Here is an 18,368-nt window from a genome sequence, read left to right on the forward strand (position 1 = left end):
TTTTTTTTTTTTTTTTTTTTTAAAACCAAAAACACCTATAGAAGTTACTCATTATCTTATCCGTTCCCCCTTTTGGGTCAATTTGTTTGGCTAAAATTGTCATCTCAGCAGGAAACAACTGCATCTTCCTTTAAATTTTGAAGAACACAAAGAACTTTGAAGCCTCAGTTTGACTGAAGCCCTTTAAGTCCTTGAGTAAAACATATTTGACCAATTTCAACACTGCAGGACTTGTCTTCACTTTAACAATTCTTTGAAAAAATGATCTTAATTACATGCTGAAGCACACAGTAAACTTAGCATCCAATACAGGATCATTTTTCAAGGAAACTATAAATGAAAGTCTATTAGCTCACAGGTCAATTTAAGTTTTATTTAGTGTTCAGAACAGTGGTAGTTTCCAGAGTAATTATCTCCTAGGTCTGTAGGGGAGAGTAATATATAGTTTCCAGAGTAAGATATCCTACATCTGAGGGGGAGAGAGACAACAACCCAACTATTTTGAGGTCTCATTACTAAGAGTCCATTCTGCTCAAATATACACTGAAAAGTATTAATTCTTATGAACTATAGTTATGGCAATAGATGTATAAAAGGATGCTACACTATAGAATGTTAGGCTTAATTGTGTATTAATTGGAAAAAGACTCCATAACTTCCAGTCACTTCTCTATTGTGAATTTAGCATAAACCATTTCAAACAAAAAATAGTCTACATTGTTACATATTAAGTAAATCCTATAGTTAACTTAGTGAGTTCACACAAAAACTAAGCTATGTTATATTTAAGTTATCTGCAAGAAGCAAATTTGTTTTTTGAGCAGAGAAAAAAATTAACAAAAAAGCATTACTTGAGATCAGTTTTTATACATATTTACCCTACTAAACAGTCCAGTTTGCTAAACACTGAAGACACATTAGATTATTTCAACCCAAAACAGCTTACATGTATTAGCTTAAGTGTAAAGTGCTTGGGGTAAGGCCAGGCTTTATTTATTTGTACAATGCCTAGCACAGTGGGATGCTAAGTCCATGATTTAGGCCAGGCTCTCCAATTTCTAAGGTCCCAAGGGCCACACCAACAGGGACTGTATGCCATGTGGGCCACAGGTCACTGGGCTTCATGCTGTTCTACAAGCCTGCACAGACAACCTCCACCACTGACCTGTATGGGCGCAATCTCAAGCATGCCCGATTCCCTCCTCTCTCAACACCACATGTGGCTGGGGCTCACACAACTCCATGCATGGCAGCACACTACCTCACTACCCAGAGACTTAACCCCACTAGTTGAGCAGCCCTGGCTTAGGGATCAGGTGCTACCACAATAAAAATCACTCATACAATTTATTTGGTTATAAAAGGCTTAGTTAAAAATTTAAGTTACACTGAAAAGAAAATTCAAGGCACCAGTTACAGTCACGAACAAGAAACTCTCCTACTTTGTTCAGGGTTTTACTTCCTAAACTCGTAAGTAACATAGAATCAGCCACAAAAAGCCCTATAAAACATTGTTTATTATGCTAAAGATACATGAATCCTGCAAGATACTCTCTGCTTTCTTTAAAACTGAATGCTCCTAGCATTACTCTATACAGAACAAACTGTACTCCAAGATTCAGAGAATCACAAGATTGATCTGCACTCCTACAGCTAGTTAAAATTGGAGCCAGAAACAACCTCCATACATGCAGAGGTGCTACATTATTTGATTTCCCTCCTCCCCCCAATACTGGTGATCTTTAGACTATGCAAGTTAGTGACACTGGTTCTAAAGAAAAAAAAAAAGATCTTGTTTTATGCATAATTCAGTGCTATTAACAATCCTTTAATACTAGTGTGCCAGGTCTAATACTACACTTCAAATTAAGTAGTTGGATTTTATTTTAAGTAACTTAAAAAACCCCCCCATAAACATTTAGCAGAAGGATATATAAAAATGTGAATTAAAAACAATGCCATGGTTAAGCCAAAAAGGGTGACAGGAAACAAAGCATGTTGCTCAGACATTATTTACAGTAGAGGAGTTGCATTAACTGGCACTGGACTAGAATGAGGGAGTCCATTAACACGAAATTCACTTGCATCAGATCCTTCAGTCGCAAAAGAGAATTACATCCTCTCCTCAAATGAATGAAGATGTAATTCATATATACAGCAAAACTTAAATAACCATTCAACTGAGCAATAAATTGGTTACTTTAAAAACTTGATACTCTGAGGTGGTCTGGAAGACAAGAAGTTGCTTAATGAAGTTGGCTGCTTGAAGAGGTTTCATTTTATTAAAGTGACAGTTGCTCAAACAAATTCCTGCAAAATGCAGACAACTAGGTTGTTTCATTCATGGCAGCATATTTAGCCAGTCTGTCAATGCAATGCTTCATTTCCACTCTTTCAACAATCTGGCTCATCAGTATATTTTCATATATTTAGAATTAAAATTAAGTCCTCTAGGATCAAAGCCCCATTTTAAAATTAAGGAAAACAAAATGCATTTATCCCCACTGTTTATGATGAAAGTACTGCAGTGGGGAGGAGTGGCAGAACTGTTTAGACACTGACAGGGTTAGAGTTGCTGAACTAACCAGTATCTGTAAGAAGCAGTATTCACTTCCTCCCCCCAGAAAGTAAACTCTTCAGCATAAACAGCCCTATGAGCCATAGAGTAAAGTGAACATCCATAAGAAGAGGGAAGAATAAGTTGTTTCCACTTTCATGTTCTCAAGGTAGAAAAAAAAGAAAAAAAAAAAAAAAGAGTTAGAAATGGACTTTAAACAAGACACATACTGTTAAATGGTCCCTCCCCCCCACCCATTTTCCCTTTTTTCATTATGTTATTCATTATCCATCACTGGCCAGACAGTAATGTGGCAAGCCTCACCTTCACTCCAAGCACTTTCCCCCCTTCATGCCCTGCTCCAAACATTCCCCCAACCCGCCATGCCTCCCTTGAGAAGCAGAAGTGATTTAGTCTAACGCAGCAATATACCTATTAGTGTGAGACAAGCATGCTTGAGCACAATATTGCCAACACAGATTAGTTCCTGACTCAAAGGTGTGAAAGTTTTAAGTGGTCTATCATTCTTAATATAATGGAAGTGATATCATGGATGTCTTTTTAAACTATTACAGTATTATTTCTATCCGTTTGTTTATGCATACTTAGAAGCCTAAACATAAATAATAAAAAAAAATAATAATAATAATAATAATAATAATAATAATAATAGTAATAATAATAATCCAAAATTTGGCTTCCACTGTCTTTAACTCACCTCATTATGCCCAAGCATTGCAGCATGTACGGCGCATCACATATTGATCTCAGACCCCTGCAATAGGTAGGTACAATAGGTTGAGTTGAGGACAGAGTGGAAGCCTTCATCTTGAATGTTTTGTGGGGTTATAGACTGTATTTCATTTTTTATTCACCCAATTTACATGCTTGAACATGGGCAATACAAAATTTAGGGGGAAAAGAGTAAAAGAGGAAGTGAGCAGGTATTTACATGCGGGTGATATTTACACAAGCATGGGCAAAGTAACAGTCTCCTTTAATGTCTGATCAGAACTGAATGTAATCTGAAATGTGTCTGCATGTTTTAGTCAACTAAATCTCAGAGAAGGGCAAGTCGATTTTATTGCACCCTGTCAACTACATCATTAACATACACTTGGGGACTGGCAGTATTAAAAGCTAATATGCTACCCAATTCACCACTGGCTTAACTCTAAGAATCTATTCTGGAGGAAAGTTCAAAGGCCCCAGCTCCTCTCTCACTGAAAATCCTCATCATCAATTGCTTCTAGAAATCAAGTGAACCAAGATGGCATTGTAGCAATCAAAAGTAGCAAGACTACAAATTATACAAAAGATTAGAGCTAAAACAATTACTTTGATGTGTTGTTAAATTAATAACCTTACACTACGTTGTCAGATGGCTGCTGTAACAGAATACTATGGAGATAACTATTTTCCAAAGAGAGAGTACATATCCTAAAGATCCAGGTTTTCAAAGAGACTTAATTTAAGAGCAAAATTACAGGGAGATAGCAAAGATGTTCTAGCAGTAGGCAAGCTACTGTGGCCATTTACATGAAGAAAACCTTCACTAGGAGACAGATAACTGAACTGAACTGCTATTTAAAAGAAGTAGTGTAAAATTCACTCCCAATTTTGCAGTGCTACTTTAGCATGCTACAACTTGTGGCTGTCATTCCTTAAGTTATATCTTGCAGACATTTATAAGTTTTGTCTTTCCATTCAAGCAGCTTCTCTTAGATCACTGATGAGCTCTGGTTGGCTGAAGTTCAAACACCACCGTTACTTAGTCCATTAAGAATTCCGTCCCTGCCCCCCTCCACAACAAAAACCCATACATTTGTGCACATTGAAATAAAATGGAAGTTGGAGCCAGACAACCCTTACAAATTTCAGAGTTTTAAAACATTTGCATATGCCCAGCCTTATTTAGTTTGCTTGACACATTTGCAGCTAGAACTAGAGAGTAAAACACATTGTTTTCCCATTTAACTTCAACATTAAAAAACCCCAACATTCATTATAAGCTAAATCAGGAACATAGCTTTGATGGGTTAACTTTAAATTCCCTTGCACACAAAAGATTAAGACAGAGTAGGTATGTAAAATAGTAGCAACTGTTCTTAAAGTGACAAAGTATCACTTAAACTCACTGCCAGACATTAGAATTAGGAAATTCTTGCCTTAACCTAGAGGGGTGTATTATCTTCAGAAGCACCCCTTTTTACTAAAAGTTTTCAATATTACCCATAATGGAAATGAGAGTTAGTGAGCTAGTTATCAAGAAACATTGATACATATTCTCCAGTTTCTTTGCACGGTCATTAACAGGGACTGGCTTTTCCTATGCAACTTCAGCATGTTTCATTTCAAAACAGGACTAAGACACCTATAGTTCAAAAGGAACAAGTAGTGCTCATGTGGACAGCATCACTTTAAAAAGTAAATATTGCTACCCAGATTGAAAAAGTGGAAAGATTCTCTTACCTACTACAAACGTGGTCTATAAGCAATGAAACAGAATCTAGATTATTATCTAGTTTGGTATTGTGATATAGGCACCGGTCCCGTTGTAGCTCCACAGCTTGACGTAACAGATTCTGTAAACGCCTTGGAGGAAGCATCACTGATGGTGGTAGGTATGCTTTAAAATAAATAAAACACTATAATAAAATATCTGTGTATAGACATGTATTTTATACTTTTGAGTGCTTTGGGAAAAGCTCTTTGTAAAAATTTCTGATTCTTGGTAGATTAAAAAAAATAAATAACCCATCCTAGTGCTGAAATCTTTTAGTTTATACCTATACAATGGAGGATTTAAATCAACATATATACATGGAATTCTTAATTGTATGTGATCATTATACACCAATGTTAAACTAAAAAAAAATCTCAGTTGCAAAAGTTCATTTAGCTGTACTGTGGGGTTTTTTTTGGTATTCCCCATTAACAGAAGACATTTTAACAGTACCGTAAGACTATTAATCAAAACATTGGAGTGCATCACATAATATGACAGGCCCATGGAAATTGAGAGGTAACCCAAATCCCAAGACAGAAAAATCCATGAGCTAGTATCAAGAACAATGTAAGACACTTATGTTGGTAACACGGAAACAGTAAATTAACATCCAAAGCAGACAACGAAACAATTTATACCCTTTCCATATACTGCAGAAATATGGAACTGGGAAAAACTAAAGCTGTCATTACAAACAAACAACAAAATCTTAGTAAAGTCAACTAATGGCATACCAGAATTACTAGCAAGTGTCGCTCCCTTAGAAGTTAACCCTGTTAAGTTGGTGTACTTGATTTAGAAAGATCTCTATAAACAGAGAATACTAAAAGATATCTTACTCTGGAGCTTGTCCAGAAGTTTAGATCTGGAAGCTGTTCCCTTCCCTTCCCATTCTGCTTTTGCACGTAGGTCTTCTGCATGACTACACATCAAGTACCTGTTAAAACATTAAAAGATGAACACAAATTATGATCTAAACCTTTCAGAATTAGTTATCACTTATAACATGGTGCATATGGCAATGTTCTTGCTTACAAGGATTTTTTCTGGAAAGAGCGTGGGAAGAGGGAGGGTTCTCTCAGCAGTCAGCTTGTGAATCAAAGTTTTCCCCCCTTATCTGCTTACTAGAGCCAGCGTGTGCTCATCTTCAGAACACAGCAAACACCACTCACCCAAACAACAACCAAGTAAAAGCTTGACCAAATGAAGGAGTCAAAGGATGAACTGCAGCAAATAAATAGGGATAAGAATGAGGCCTTCTATAAACTGCCCTACTCTCCACCCCCAGAAAATTAACCCAAAGGCTTCAATATGAAAATCCCAATTCAATCACTTAGAAGTTTACAGCGATTTGAAATAAGCACCAAGAATACTCACATGGCAACAAGTACTATTTAAATAGATCTAAATGAGTTTGAGAGGTATTTGCAGCTGCATCACAACGATGTTTTAAAACAATATTTTCCACTAATAGTTTTGTTAGTTATTACTACTCTATGAACACTAGAAGTTGGACCCTGGGGTAAATGAAAAAAGACAACAAATGAATACATTTTATTGTTGGACTCTGAGGGATGGCTAAGAACCATTTGCTCTGAAAAAAAATCCCTTTAATCATGTTCCTTACTAAAAGGCTATGAGAGAGGCCAGATACCATAAAAAGTAATAAAGAAAGTGAAAGATTTTGGTGGAAATGGCCTTTGGATTAGATAAAAACAGAGACCACTGTGTACATGCCTGACTCTTCTCTACAGAGGAAGTCTGGGGACTTAAGTTACTCCTGTAGAAAAAGAGGGGTTGAATACAACCTTAAAAAACAGGAAACTTGGAGGCATACCAGCTTGGGTTCCTAGTCTATAAAAATAGTTGTAAATGCTTGGCTTAGATAAAAGAAATGCACTTCAGGATACAACAGAAATACACATTTAATCCATTTCTTCCCCTGATCATTTCAACCTGTTACCTACACCAGAGTTTGGAAACCCATGGCTTGTAGGCCAGATCCATCCAGCAGAACCATTTGATCCAGGCTACAGATGTGGACTTGTGACATGTACTCTCCCCATGCCACTGCAGGGCCCAGCACTGGTGGTGGGCAGGTTCTGGTGCCTGCTGACCAGCCTCTGAATTGGGGTAGATCATTCTGACCTGCAGCAAAAAACACTGCCTACCTCTGATCTATGCTGTTGGCTTCTGGGCTAAAGCAGATTGTGAAGTGTTAGCATGAATGAATGAAAAGAGGCAAAAAAATACTATGGAGTTTTTCCATTGATTTCAAAAGAGAATGGGACTGGCCCAGAGGGAAAATAAATTACTTCACTTTGACACAGCTACAGTAAGTACACTTTGAAAACTACTAAAACAAAACATGTAAAAATACTGACCAGATTGCTTTGTCCTAGTTACAACATCCCTCAAGAAACTCCATACAACTAACTGTCCAAGTCTGAACAACACCCTTACCCACTGAGGACATGAATGCGCTCGGTATTATATTTCAGTGGAGTCAGTTCACATCGTAGAACTTGAAGAGCCTCCAGGACCTTGCCATCCTCCAGGTATTCCAGGTACTTCTGCTGCAGCAGCAAAAACTTCATCCTCTGACATGACAGAAAGCAGCAGTCAGAGGAAAAAGGTTGACTGAAGTTTCAGAAAACGTTTGCGCCTAAACAGAACAGTAGAGACCATTCTACTATGCCCTTCAGATACATAACTATACGTAATGTTTCACTACTTTAAAATGGAGATTCTTTTGGCTGGTCTTCCCATAAAACTGTGGTAGTTATATTAGAAGCTATCTACAAGTTGCTCTTTCCCATTTGGTAGAGCTTCAAGTACCTTCTACATCACTCCTCACCCTATTACCCCCTTTAGTCATCACCCCATAGATGAGGTTTGGATGAGACTTCCTCAGTTCCATGTTCACTTCAGAAAAACCTATATCCTCTCCACATATGGTGGGTAATAAAGAAAATTAGCCAGCAGGTCAAGTCAACATGTAGTTGTACAGTTTGTATGGGAACTCACTAAGGAATTACCGAAATGGCTGTGTAAGATGCCATAGCAACAGATTACATTTTGGAACTTGGAAAAAACAAGACAGCAGACAAGTAAAACCACTTGAACTTTTATATTAAACCCTGCCACTTTCTTCCCAAAGATCACAGAAAGATATTGCTTCCTACAGAGTTCACCTGACCCATGTTCAAATCACTCTATTAAAAGTTCTATTGTGAACTTCACATACTTCTTCACAACCAGCTTTTCATCAATAACCAATTCTACCTTTATTAAAAAGCAGACATTCAATGTGGCATTAAAAACCTGCAACCCTGGAAATTTCTAAGTATGCTCATCTTTAAAATGAACGTAAAACTTTGGTTGCTTCCAGATAAAGAGTTACTTGGAGTTTGATTTTTTATTAATTTAATCTGCATGACTTCATTAATTTCAGGGCCTACTGCCATGAGAAAAACATCCCCAGCCTGCACCTAATGGGTTAAGGCAAAAATCTGTTTTTAAGAAAGAGTGCAATTTGCTAGCTTATTTCTAGGAGTGACAGAAAGAATAATGCTGCACATAACTAAACTTAAGCATGATTCATTACCTTACCCCCTTCCGAGGCCCCATGAGGTGAGCAGATCCCAAAGATTGTCAGATCCAAAATGTAAATATTTGGTCAAATATTTACTCATTACTACAATGCTAGCTCATTACTAATACCTTGTACAGTTCTAAACTAGGTATTACCATCTTTGAGTCACAGTATCAGAGAAGCATACAAAATATTTATGTTAACACCTTATATATTTACACTTATCAGGGTTTACTGCATACTGTTCTTTTACCTCAACTAATGCACCTATATCACTCGATTTGGACAAATTCATGTTTGTTTATTGTTCAGTAACTCGGTGCTAATTTTAACTTCTGCTGGAATGCAGAAACAAGAACTTAATTGAAAAAAATCGATACGCACTTCTAGTAATTTAAAAAAAATAAGCTTATGCTATTTGATAACATCAGCTTTACATTTTAAAACAATTAAACAAGCCATATTTTAAGAAGTGACCTCTTTCAAGTTCTCATCTTCTTTTTACACTGTCATCATTACAGTGTGGACAAAGAGGGTATATACCAAGTCATTGTACAAAATTCCTTCCTGTATTTTGATTTGATTACAGTGAGACAGAACTCTTTCAAATAATTCAACTGACAAGATCCCAGATCACATTTTTCCTGAATTATTTTAATACTTTCTTTCCCTCAGGAGAAAAGTACTGCAGAATGGTGCTGAAGATTCCAATTCTCACTTGTATTTTATACAGAATTTTTTTTTTTTTATTATACTGTTACCGTATCTTACACTGCATGGTAACTTCTACATCCATCTCTCCTCCTTGCTTCTTTTATGAAGTTATGGTTCCACAAATACGACTCTCAGTGAAAGAGAAAGGCCAAAAGAGCAACTTTCTGCAGTGCCAGTATCAGCTATTATGTAGCTGATGTCTCCATAACTCTGCCTACACCAGTAGAACTGACCATTCAACCCAGATATTTTGCATAGCAATCAAGTGACTGTGCTGTTGCCAAACCAGCTAGAGAGAGCATGCTTCTCTTCTGAAAGTCATTAGCTTCATCGGTAGCCTGGGCAAGTCCTTTTCCATACCATTCAAATGATGCAACATGAGATTTCATAAATTACAGACACTTTTCAAATACTCCATACTAAAAACTTCTGATTAATAAGCATAATGGCAAGTTGGAAAGGAGATTCTGAATAGAATTGTAAGTAATATCTATTTTAAAACCTAGATAACATTTAACCTACATTTAAGTTGCTGCTTTTCTGTTGCTAGCTTAGAAGTATATTTTTGACTATAACACAAGTACTCTGCCTGCAAACTCATATAACATCTCCCCCAAGTATACAGTAGGTCCAACAAAAAAGATTAAAACACAACAAAACCCTTGTTTCTCACACTTTTGTTTAGAGAACCCTAGAGCCAATACACTACAGGATAAATTTAAGAATGTTCAAATAAGGAGAAATTAAGGGTGGAGAACCTCAGCGATCACCAAGACCGTTCCCACTACAATGTTTAAAAAAAGTTCTTAACTTACAGTAGAAAAAAATTCAGCCCTCCCCATGCTTCCATCAACTTTTCTGGAACCACTACTAGTCTAATAAGAGACTCTCTTCATGGCAGACTAAATTCTGTGTCTCCCACTCATATCCTCCCCCACTATTAGCATTTATATTTGCAAGTCTGCTAGTTACTTCTACTGTCAGATGCGATCTTCCCCAACTAGACAGGAGGGACCTCAAAAGGTGTAAGACCCACTCAGTTCCATGCTCAGAGCTATTCTGGAATCTGGAACAAAAACTGCTGGAAAAAATCTCCATTTAGATTATTTCTCTGAAGATGACACTGTCGATACTATTTATTCTCTTCTTATTGAATAGAACACCAGCAGTACTAAACTAATAAGGTACAGGGTGCTCATATATTCAGCTCACACATCTCCCTTCTAGACATTTTCTTTAATTATTATTTCAAGATTTTTTTTTAATCTAAGAGACTTCATAATCCTTATCAATTGCTCTTGTTATAGAAGACAAGAGCTTTGAGACAGTAACTATAATCCAAATTCTTGCAGTACAGCCTGAGATATAGTTGCCACTTCATTGCTGAATGATCATAATAAATCCAGCAAAAACTACGTCTATTCCATGATCCAACAGTAAGGAGTCCTCAGTGTATCAGCTGGGACAGTGGGGGAGGGTGGAGGGAATACTGACAGGGCATGACTTCCCAAACTCAGGCTAAAAACTTTTGTTCAATTGAATACCACCTCATGCGGCCATACAATACTAAAATTTAAAATAAAAAGTGTAACCCTGCTGTTTCTAGAAATTTTACAATTTAAATAACCTTAAAGTTGAGTTAAAAATCCAGCGTTAGCATAATGCAACTCCGCATGAATAGCAGCTTGGCTTTATTTGAACAGATTGGACTTTTTTCTTTAGTTGTATGCTAGTGCTTTATTTGCTCCCCAATACACTTTAATACTTTAAGAAAGTGTGTTTTTAGTATTTGTTTAAGTCTTAGATGTCAATGAAAAACCATATAACATTGAGACTTTATAGTCTTGTACTTAATGTCCACAGAGACTGAAAAAGCAAAGTCCAGGGCCTCATCAATACTCTGAAAACATGAATGCAAGACAAAATTGATATGCACATTAGAATATTCTGTTTCCTTTTTCATGTTGAAGTGACTTAAGCACATGCTTGAATCTGTATTTAGAATAAACCCTCTCTTTCAATATACTGAATTTCCTCAAGTCAAGAACATCTGAAGCAATCTGATCAGGGTTTACGGTGTGAAATCAGTAGGATGCATTTGCTTAAGTCACTTAAAAAACACGAAAAATTGAAACGTCAATATTATAGATATACTGAATTAACTTTTCATGTACTGAAACTCTAAATAATTTCTCATCATGAAACACTGATGTGGCTTTGTTCTGAAGTGCCAAGCTTGTCACCAAAGCATGTTGAAGACATAATTCTAGTGCCTAATATATCGCAAACCCTTAGGCACGTAAGTATTCCCACTCACTTCAATGGGATTGCTCATGCAAGGATGTTATGCATCTGCTTAAAATAATTTGCAGGATCAGGACCTGAATTTCCAAAGTTTTGTTTTTCACCTATGACAGTCTCATAAAAATTCAGATAAGGCACTCTATTGTAAGTGCTGGTCTTTGTTTAATGAGGCTATCGATAAATTATCTAGTCTTAATCTAAACTTGCAACAACACATTTTTCAAGTTAGTTTAAGAAAGCCTCAAACCAATTTAGATATGTGGCTTAATAAAAACATTGATTTGTCAGCAATTTAATTCACTCCATATGTCAGCAGCAGCTATATCACATTAGGCACAAGCAGCACATAATTAATATCGTGACGGACAAACAACATGTGCATAGTTTACTTCACCATTAGACAGGCTAAAAAACAAGCACAGGACATACGAATCCCATCCTGGGATAAGACCGCCCAGCCTGTTATAGAATTACCCCAGAAGAATCAGGAATAAGACGAGTACACTAGTACAGGTGTCATTCGTCCTGCATATTCCAGTAAACATTTACTCAGTGTCAAATATAGACTAGTACCTACTAGTAATGAGACTACGCAACAGCAGCTTACTGCAAGCAGCTACACTGGGACAGCTGATCATCTGTTCACTCTAGATCCCAACATGATTTATATCAGTGTAAAAAAAATTAAAAATGTAAATTATACCGACATAGCTAGCATGAGTTTTATTATGCATCAGAGTACCCAAAGCCTACTGCAGACTAGTGAAATTCTGCTTTGAAATCATAAGTGTAGATACTGATATACTAGGGAGGGGCTACAAACAATTTTTTTTTGTGCAATGCCACTAAACCATGTACAAATCAGGGCTCTCTGCTGAAGTCTTCCTATGGCTCTTGTCAGACAGACACATCATCTGAACTACATTAGAGGAAGAGGAGACATAACTGATCATCTAATTCATCAGCACATATGCCACTCAGTGGTGTTTAAAAATATTACAGACATATGAATGGAGGGAGAAAGCTCCAGGCATAAACCTAGACCTAATCATTGTTTGTTTGCGTGCAGCTGCCACACTAACAGTTTATTTTCAAGCAGAAGTGAGCAGCCTGTGCAATGAAAGGCATTTGAAAGTATAAGAAAACTGCTTTTGGCTTATCCAGGGTCTGCCAGTTCGGGCTGGGTCTATATTAGTTCTAGAGAACAGGTCACATATCAACATCCACAGCTTTTTAATTGAGACGGGTTGACTTTCCACAGGTAGAGCAGTTTCTATGGCCATGGACATATGAAGAGAGCATACTCGTTTTAGTTTTCAGTTCCAGGCAAAATCCAACAACCTTTTAGTTCATTTGTGGCTTTAGACTCTGATCAGCACCTTCAGCAGCAGATCTCAGAATACTTGCAACATTACTCCTGTTTGCACAGGTTGGGAAATTATAGCCTGCTATAAAATTCTGTGCATGCATACACACAAACTTAGATCTTGCTTTTAAACTGCTCATGTGAAAGCAGCCTGATATGTAGACTGTTTGACAAAAAAATATTTTTTTAAAATCATATTAAAAATAATTCTTTGCTTGTAAAGCTCACATAGGTTACACTGAAAGTAACTACTTCTCCACCCAGGCATTCAGTCTTTGCAGATATTTTTGATTAGATAAGCTGCCAGGCTAGGAGTCAAGAAGCCCAAAACAAATGTTTGGTTTATAAAAGTTGAACTTCTTTCCTTAAGCAGTTTTGGGTTTTGTTTTGTTTTTGTTGTTTTTTAAGTATACCTCACTACAACCCAAATAAAATACACAAACACATTTATATAGACATGTAATAAAATTGAGGTTATGATTTAAAACAAACTGGAATAGCGTGGTACCTTCCAGGATAACAATGTTTAAACTGCCAAGATAAAAGAGGTAAACTATTTCCCTAAAGAGGTGGAAAAAAAAATAAGTGCAGCGCAGGCACCAACAAGATGACTACCAAAAAAAAATCTGAATGGATTTCAAGAAGTTGGTCTCTTAAGGCCAAGAATGGGAGAAAGATGCCTCCCCTGCCCTTAAGCAGCAAGTCAAACATAACTTCGGATATGTCCACAGTACAAAGCTCAACCCTATGCCTAACTTGGCACAGGTATGGCAGCAAAGCCCTATAGTAATGATGCAGCAGGCACTGAAGAAGTTCTGTCTGCAGCTTCACCATTTTCCCCAAACATAAATTAAGCCAATAAAAGTTTGGTTGTGTTAATGTAACAACACTCAAAAAGGGCTTTGTCATATAGCTACATCAGCCTGAGGGTGCGATTTTCCCATGTCTCCAATACAGCTATTCTAGAAAAAGACTTCGTAGTATAGACCTGGAGGTGTTTGACAGTGCAAAGACCAGCCAGGTATTTCATCCTTTTTTATGCCCTTTTGATTTTCTTGTCAGAAGTCAGACAAAAGATTTATCCATTCTCCTATTTTTCAGTGTCTACTTACTTCTCTGAATTAAAGATTAAGTTTTGCAATAGCCATCCAAACTAATTCTGACAATTACTTTTACATTAGCACAGTAAATAAAACCCCCATACAAAACATGTTGAAAGAATGTTTCTTTATGGGTTTATGAACAGCTGCTTAACATTTCAAAATTTTAAATCCTGATCAACTCCAGAAACTTAGATAATACAGTGAAGGAAGTCCACAAGTTCCTTAATTTATTATTTTCATAATGCTGTACATTTGAGAGGTCTATTTTAAAAACTCAACAGTTGCTTTTTTAAGATTGTTGTTCATTTCAGCTAGGTCTAATCAGTCTCGAACTGTGGGAAGACCGTTTAGACTAGACATAAGGAAGAACTTCTTTACCATCTGAGTCTCCAGAATCTGGAATAGACTCCCCCCAGATGTGGTGCAAGCACCTACTCTGGACACATTTCACATGCGTTTGGATGATTATCTTGCTGGGGTGATCTGACCCCAGCTGACTTCCCGCCCTTTGGGCAGGGGCTGAACCCGATGATCTCCGAGGTCCCTTCCAGCCCTAATGTCTATGAAATCTATGAACAAAAAAAGAGGGTCACAATGCAATTAGGCTCTCTTATCTAAACTAGATACATAGAACAAAAACACCCACCTTTCATTAGTTTTTACCCAAGCAATCAAACATAATTTCCTTGCTCCAAGGCCAGAATTTACAACACTTCTGCCTTCAAAAGAAATTTCCTAATTAAGTTACCTCCTTTAAGCAGTTAAAAGTAGTAACAAGTAACATGCCAATCTATAAAAACTTATTGTTTTGGTCAATATTTTATAGAATTAAAATTGAAAGCAACATTTGAAAGCTACTGAGAAATTAACAACATCCTCAAAAAATTAAGAACGGTAAGGTTTGCTTCAATAAAGGCCTACACTTGTAAATATGTACATAATACTCCAAACTATTCTGTTTAGATAGTAGTTTTTCCTGACATCTTAATTTTGCCAATCATAAAGTAGAAACAAACACTATTAGTGTCACACTATAGATTTTGGAAGGGTTTAAACTTTGGCACAATTAAAACAACAAAAATATAAACTTATTTTAGGCATTTATTGATGTTCTGTTACAACATCTGCTTTTTCCCTACTCTACTTCCTGTTCTCTCTCTTCCCCTCCCCCACTAGACAGGAAGCAGTCCCTTGACAACAAATGAATCAGCTGTAAGTAAGAACTAAGCAGCCATCAGCTGGTTCCTCATTGTTTACAGGCACAGGTATTAAAAAAACCCAACCCCTCCCCCCCCCGCCAAGAACAAAAAAGAGAAATGGCAGTCCATGGCTTTCATCTCTCCAATTTACTGTAAAATAGCATAAATAACTAGTCATTTCAGTAAGCATTTAAGGTGATAAAAATGGGATGTCTGAAGGAATACAAGTTAAAGCTAAGCAGCTACTTTGATCCAACATCATACAGAGTACATGCAGAAATATTTTGTACATCAGCACACAGCTTTCACAAAGTTATTGAAATAACAAATAATGAAACACATTGTAACAGTGACAAATCAGAGGGCCTGGGATCCTACATTACCAGACTGTCTGCTTTAAGTTAACAAAAAAAGCCAGCCAAAAGGACAAAGCGCTAAATAAAAAACTGAAACAGCGATACATTTGTCCATTAGAAGCCATCTGGAAAAGCAACACTATTGTTAAGTTTTCTATAACAGCAGCCATAACATTCTTTTTCAACAGACTCCTCAACACAAATAATACCCCTCTCTACCTGCCCCCTTCCCCAAGCTTGATTCTTTTGGAGGAGGAGGAAGGGGGGGGGGGGACTGCCTAGATTTCTGTGAAATAACTGAAGTTAACCAACTTAGATTTTAAGCTAGATATACAGGTTACAGAATCAGTTTTTGATCCACTAAAACTAATGGAACTTTGAGCCCATATTGAATATGTAAGCTTATGAGTATTGTTCTTAATATATAGGTTTGTTCTATGAGGTGCTATGAAGTAGCAGAAGAGCAAAATCACTAATACCACACTTGAATAACATACTGCTTGCTAAAACAAAGTACAGTAACCAACACTAACTTTCAAGTAAGCACAACACTGCACTACTACAAATATTCTCAACTGTATCTGAAACATGTCAATGTGCCTCTTACCACAATTGCATGAGGAGAATGCACTAAAGGCTTAAGTTCATTCAGGTCGTTCTCAGCCTGCAGAAATTGGTATAAAAAGAAAGAAACATAAGCCAAGAAGATTGTGAAATGCATCTCAGATGCTATTAATTTTACAGCAGTTATGCAGTCCTACATGCCCTACATTACCTTATCCCATTCTCCTTCCATGACATGATTACGGAATTTGGTAGCAGAAGGATGTTCTAAACGACATCCTGACTCTTGCATGAGAAGATCAACAGTCTGGCTGCAGGAGAAATACAGTGTAAAAAAAACAGACCAATTGTACCCCCGCAAATAAACTGATTGCTCCAATAGTTTGCAGCATTGAAAAGCAAGTGTTTTTATTATGCAGATGTGCCACGATCAGAATTGGAAAGTTATAGAGAGGGCGACCTCACACACTGACACTTTTTTTTTTTTTTGAGAGGCTGGTATGTCTCAAAGATAAGATGTCAACAGGTTTGAAAACTCACATGAAGAACATGATAGCTTTTCCCTTTCATGACCAGCCATCACCACGCAAGCAAGCGCTGCTAGTCAAAAATAAAGCAGTGGCACGCTGTCTGCATGGGTGACAACATAATTTACAAACACTAGATCCGTCTCTGTTTCTCTGTGACTCCAGGCCTAGCTTTTCTTCGTTTCAGGTCTCTGGAAGGCCAGCTCCTTAAAATAAACCCACCAACCTGTAAGGCCCTCCTCCCCTTTACTTTAAAAACAGAGTATTTATTAGTGTGGTCTACGACCAGTCATGGGTAGTTTCCTACTGCTCTAAACTTGCCTATGCTAGTGGTGGATTTTATTTGTGTATTAAGTTCATTAGAAATGATCCTTGTCCAGAAGGAGTTACAGTCTTCCTTTGTAGTACTGGAGCTAAAGATATTCCAGGGGTGTCACCTGTAGAGTCCCTCCCTGAGAACATGCCAATATATTTGTTTAGCTACTGGTATGTTTTAAAGGGAAAAGACTTCCGGGGTAATATAATAAATTAAAAAATTAGTCATCTTTCTGTATTCAGCAGACATCCCCCCTCCCTCACTACCTAATTACTTGGACAGAAATACTGCAGCAGCCCAAATGACCGAGAAGTCAATGCACTTGTCACCTGAAGTCTCAATCTACAAAGGAGATCTACAGCTATTAGACATGGGTCCAAACCAAATCCACAACACCTCTCATCCCTTTTATTTGAATAAATTTTTCAAGTAAGAAAGTGGCCTAAGTGACAGTTGAATTCTCAGGTTGGTTTATCATTAACCAACCAGATCTTTAAAAAAAACAAAAACACAATACCCCAAACCCATCATATGCAAAAAACACAAAACCCCCAAAACAAAACAATACTCTCCCAAAAAGGCCAGCTCCCCATCAGCTGGGGGCTCTTGATCCTTTGACCCTCCCTGCTTGTTGGCAGGGGTCCAGCTGCCCTGGCCTGTCACTGGGGCCCTCCCAGAGGAGACCTTAACAGTCCCTTGGCCCTGCTGGCATGCACAGGGTGGGCTAGCACAGCCTGGCAAACGCATCCTGGCTCCATTTCCCCCCACCCGATCAGCTCAGCTCAGCTCTGCCCTACTGCTTCCTCCCCGACACTCCCAGGCCCCAGTTTCTCTGCCACAGGGTCCAGCTGTCATGACTCTCCTCCAACACAGCAGGCCATGGCACCCCACCGGGGGGCCACAACCCCCCAGTCCAGGCGGAGGTGGAGCCTGTCCATGGCAGTGGCCGTCACGTACTTGAGGCCCAGGCCGTGCAGGTGCTGCCCAATGAGGCGGATCACATCCTCGTCCGACTGCGAGAGCCGCTTCTTCTTCTTCAGCTCCGTGGGGCCCCCCCCGGCCCCGGCCGCAGGCGCCACGCCATTGTTGACGCCGAGGCCGGCGGGCGGCAGCAGCCCGTTGGCGTGGGCCAGGCCGTCGGCGCCGGGCGCCGGCCCCGAAGAGGAAGAGGAGGACGAGGCCTCGCCGTTCTGCGCGCCCAGGCAGCCCAGCTCGGCGCCCGGCGGCGGCGGCGGCCCCGCTCCGGCGCCGTTGGCTT

At 38.3% G+C, this 18,368-nt stretch overlaps 1 protein-coding gene across 1 annotated transcript in view; it reads right to left on the bottom strand.

The window, feature by feature from the left end:
* The window catches only part of WDR26 (WD repeat domain 26), a 44,086-nt gene that overhangs the window by 23,791 nt on the left and 1,927 nt on the right, over positions 1-18,368 (bottom strand). The window contains exons 2-8 of the mRNA XM_019548581.1: positions 18,068-18,365; positions 16,479-16,578; positions 16,311-16,367; positions 7,530-7,666; positions 5,906-6,003; positions 5,030-5,186; positions 3,276-3,332 (exon numbers count right to left, since the gene is read on the bottom strand). Coding sequence (XP_019404126.1) covers positions 3,276-3,332; positions 5,030-5,186; positions 5,906-6,003; positions 7,530-7,666; positions 16,311-16,367; positions 16,479-16,578; positions 18,068-18,365 — 904 coding nt within the window. The remainder of the gene's footprint in view (positions 1-3,275; positions 3,333-5,029; positions 5,187-5,905; positions 6,004-7,529; positions 7,667-16,310; positions 16,368-16,478; positions 16,579-18,067; positions 18,366-18,368) is intronic.

This window comes from Crocodylus porosus, unplaced genomic scaffold, assembly GCF_001723895.1.
Source record: "Crocodylus porosus isolate Cpor-Errol unplaced genomic scaffold, CroPor_comp1, whole genome shotgun sequence".
Classification (NCBI taxonomy): Eukaryota; Metazoa; Chordata; order Crocodylia; family Crocodylidae; genus Crocodylus; species Crocodylus porosus.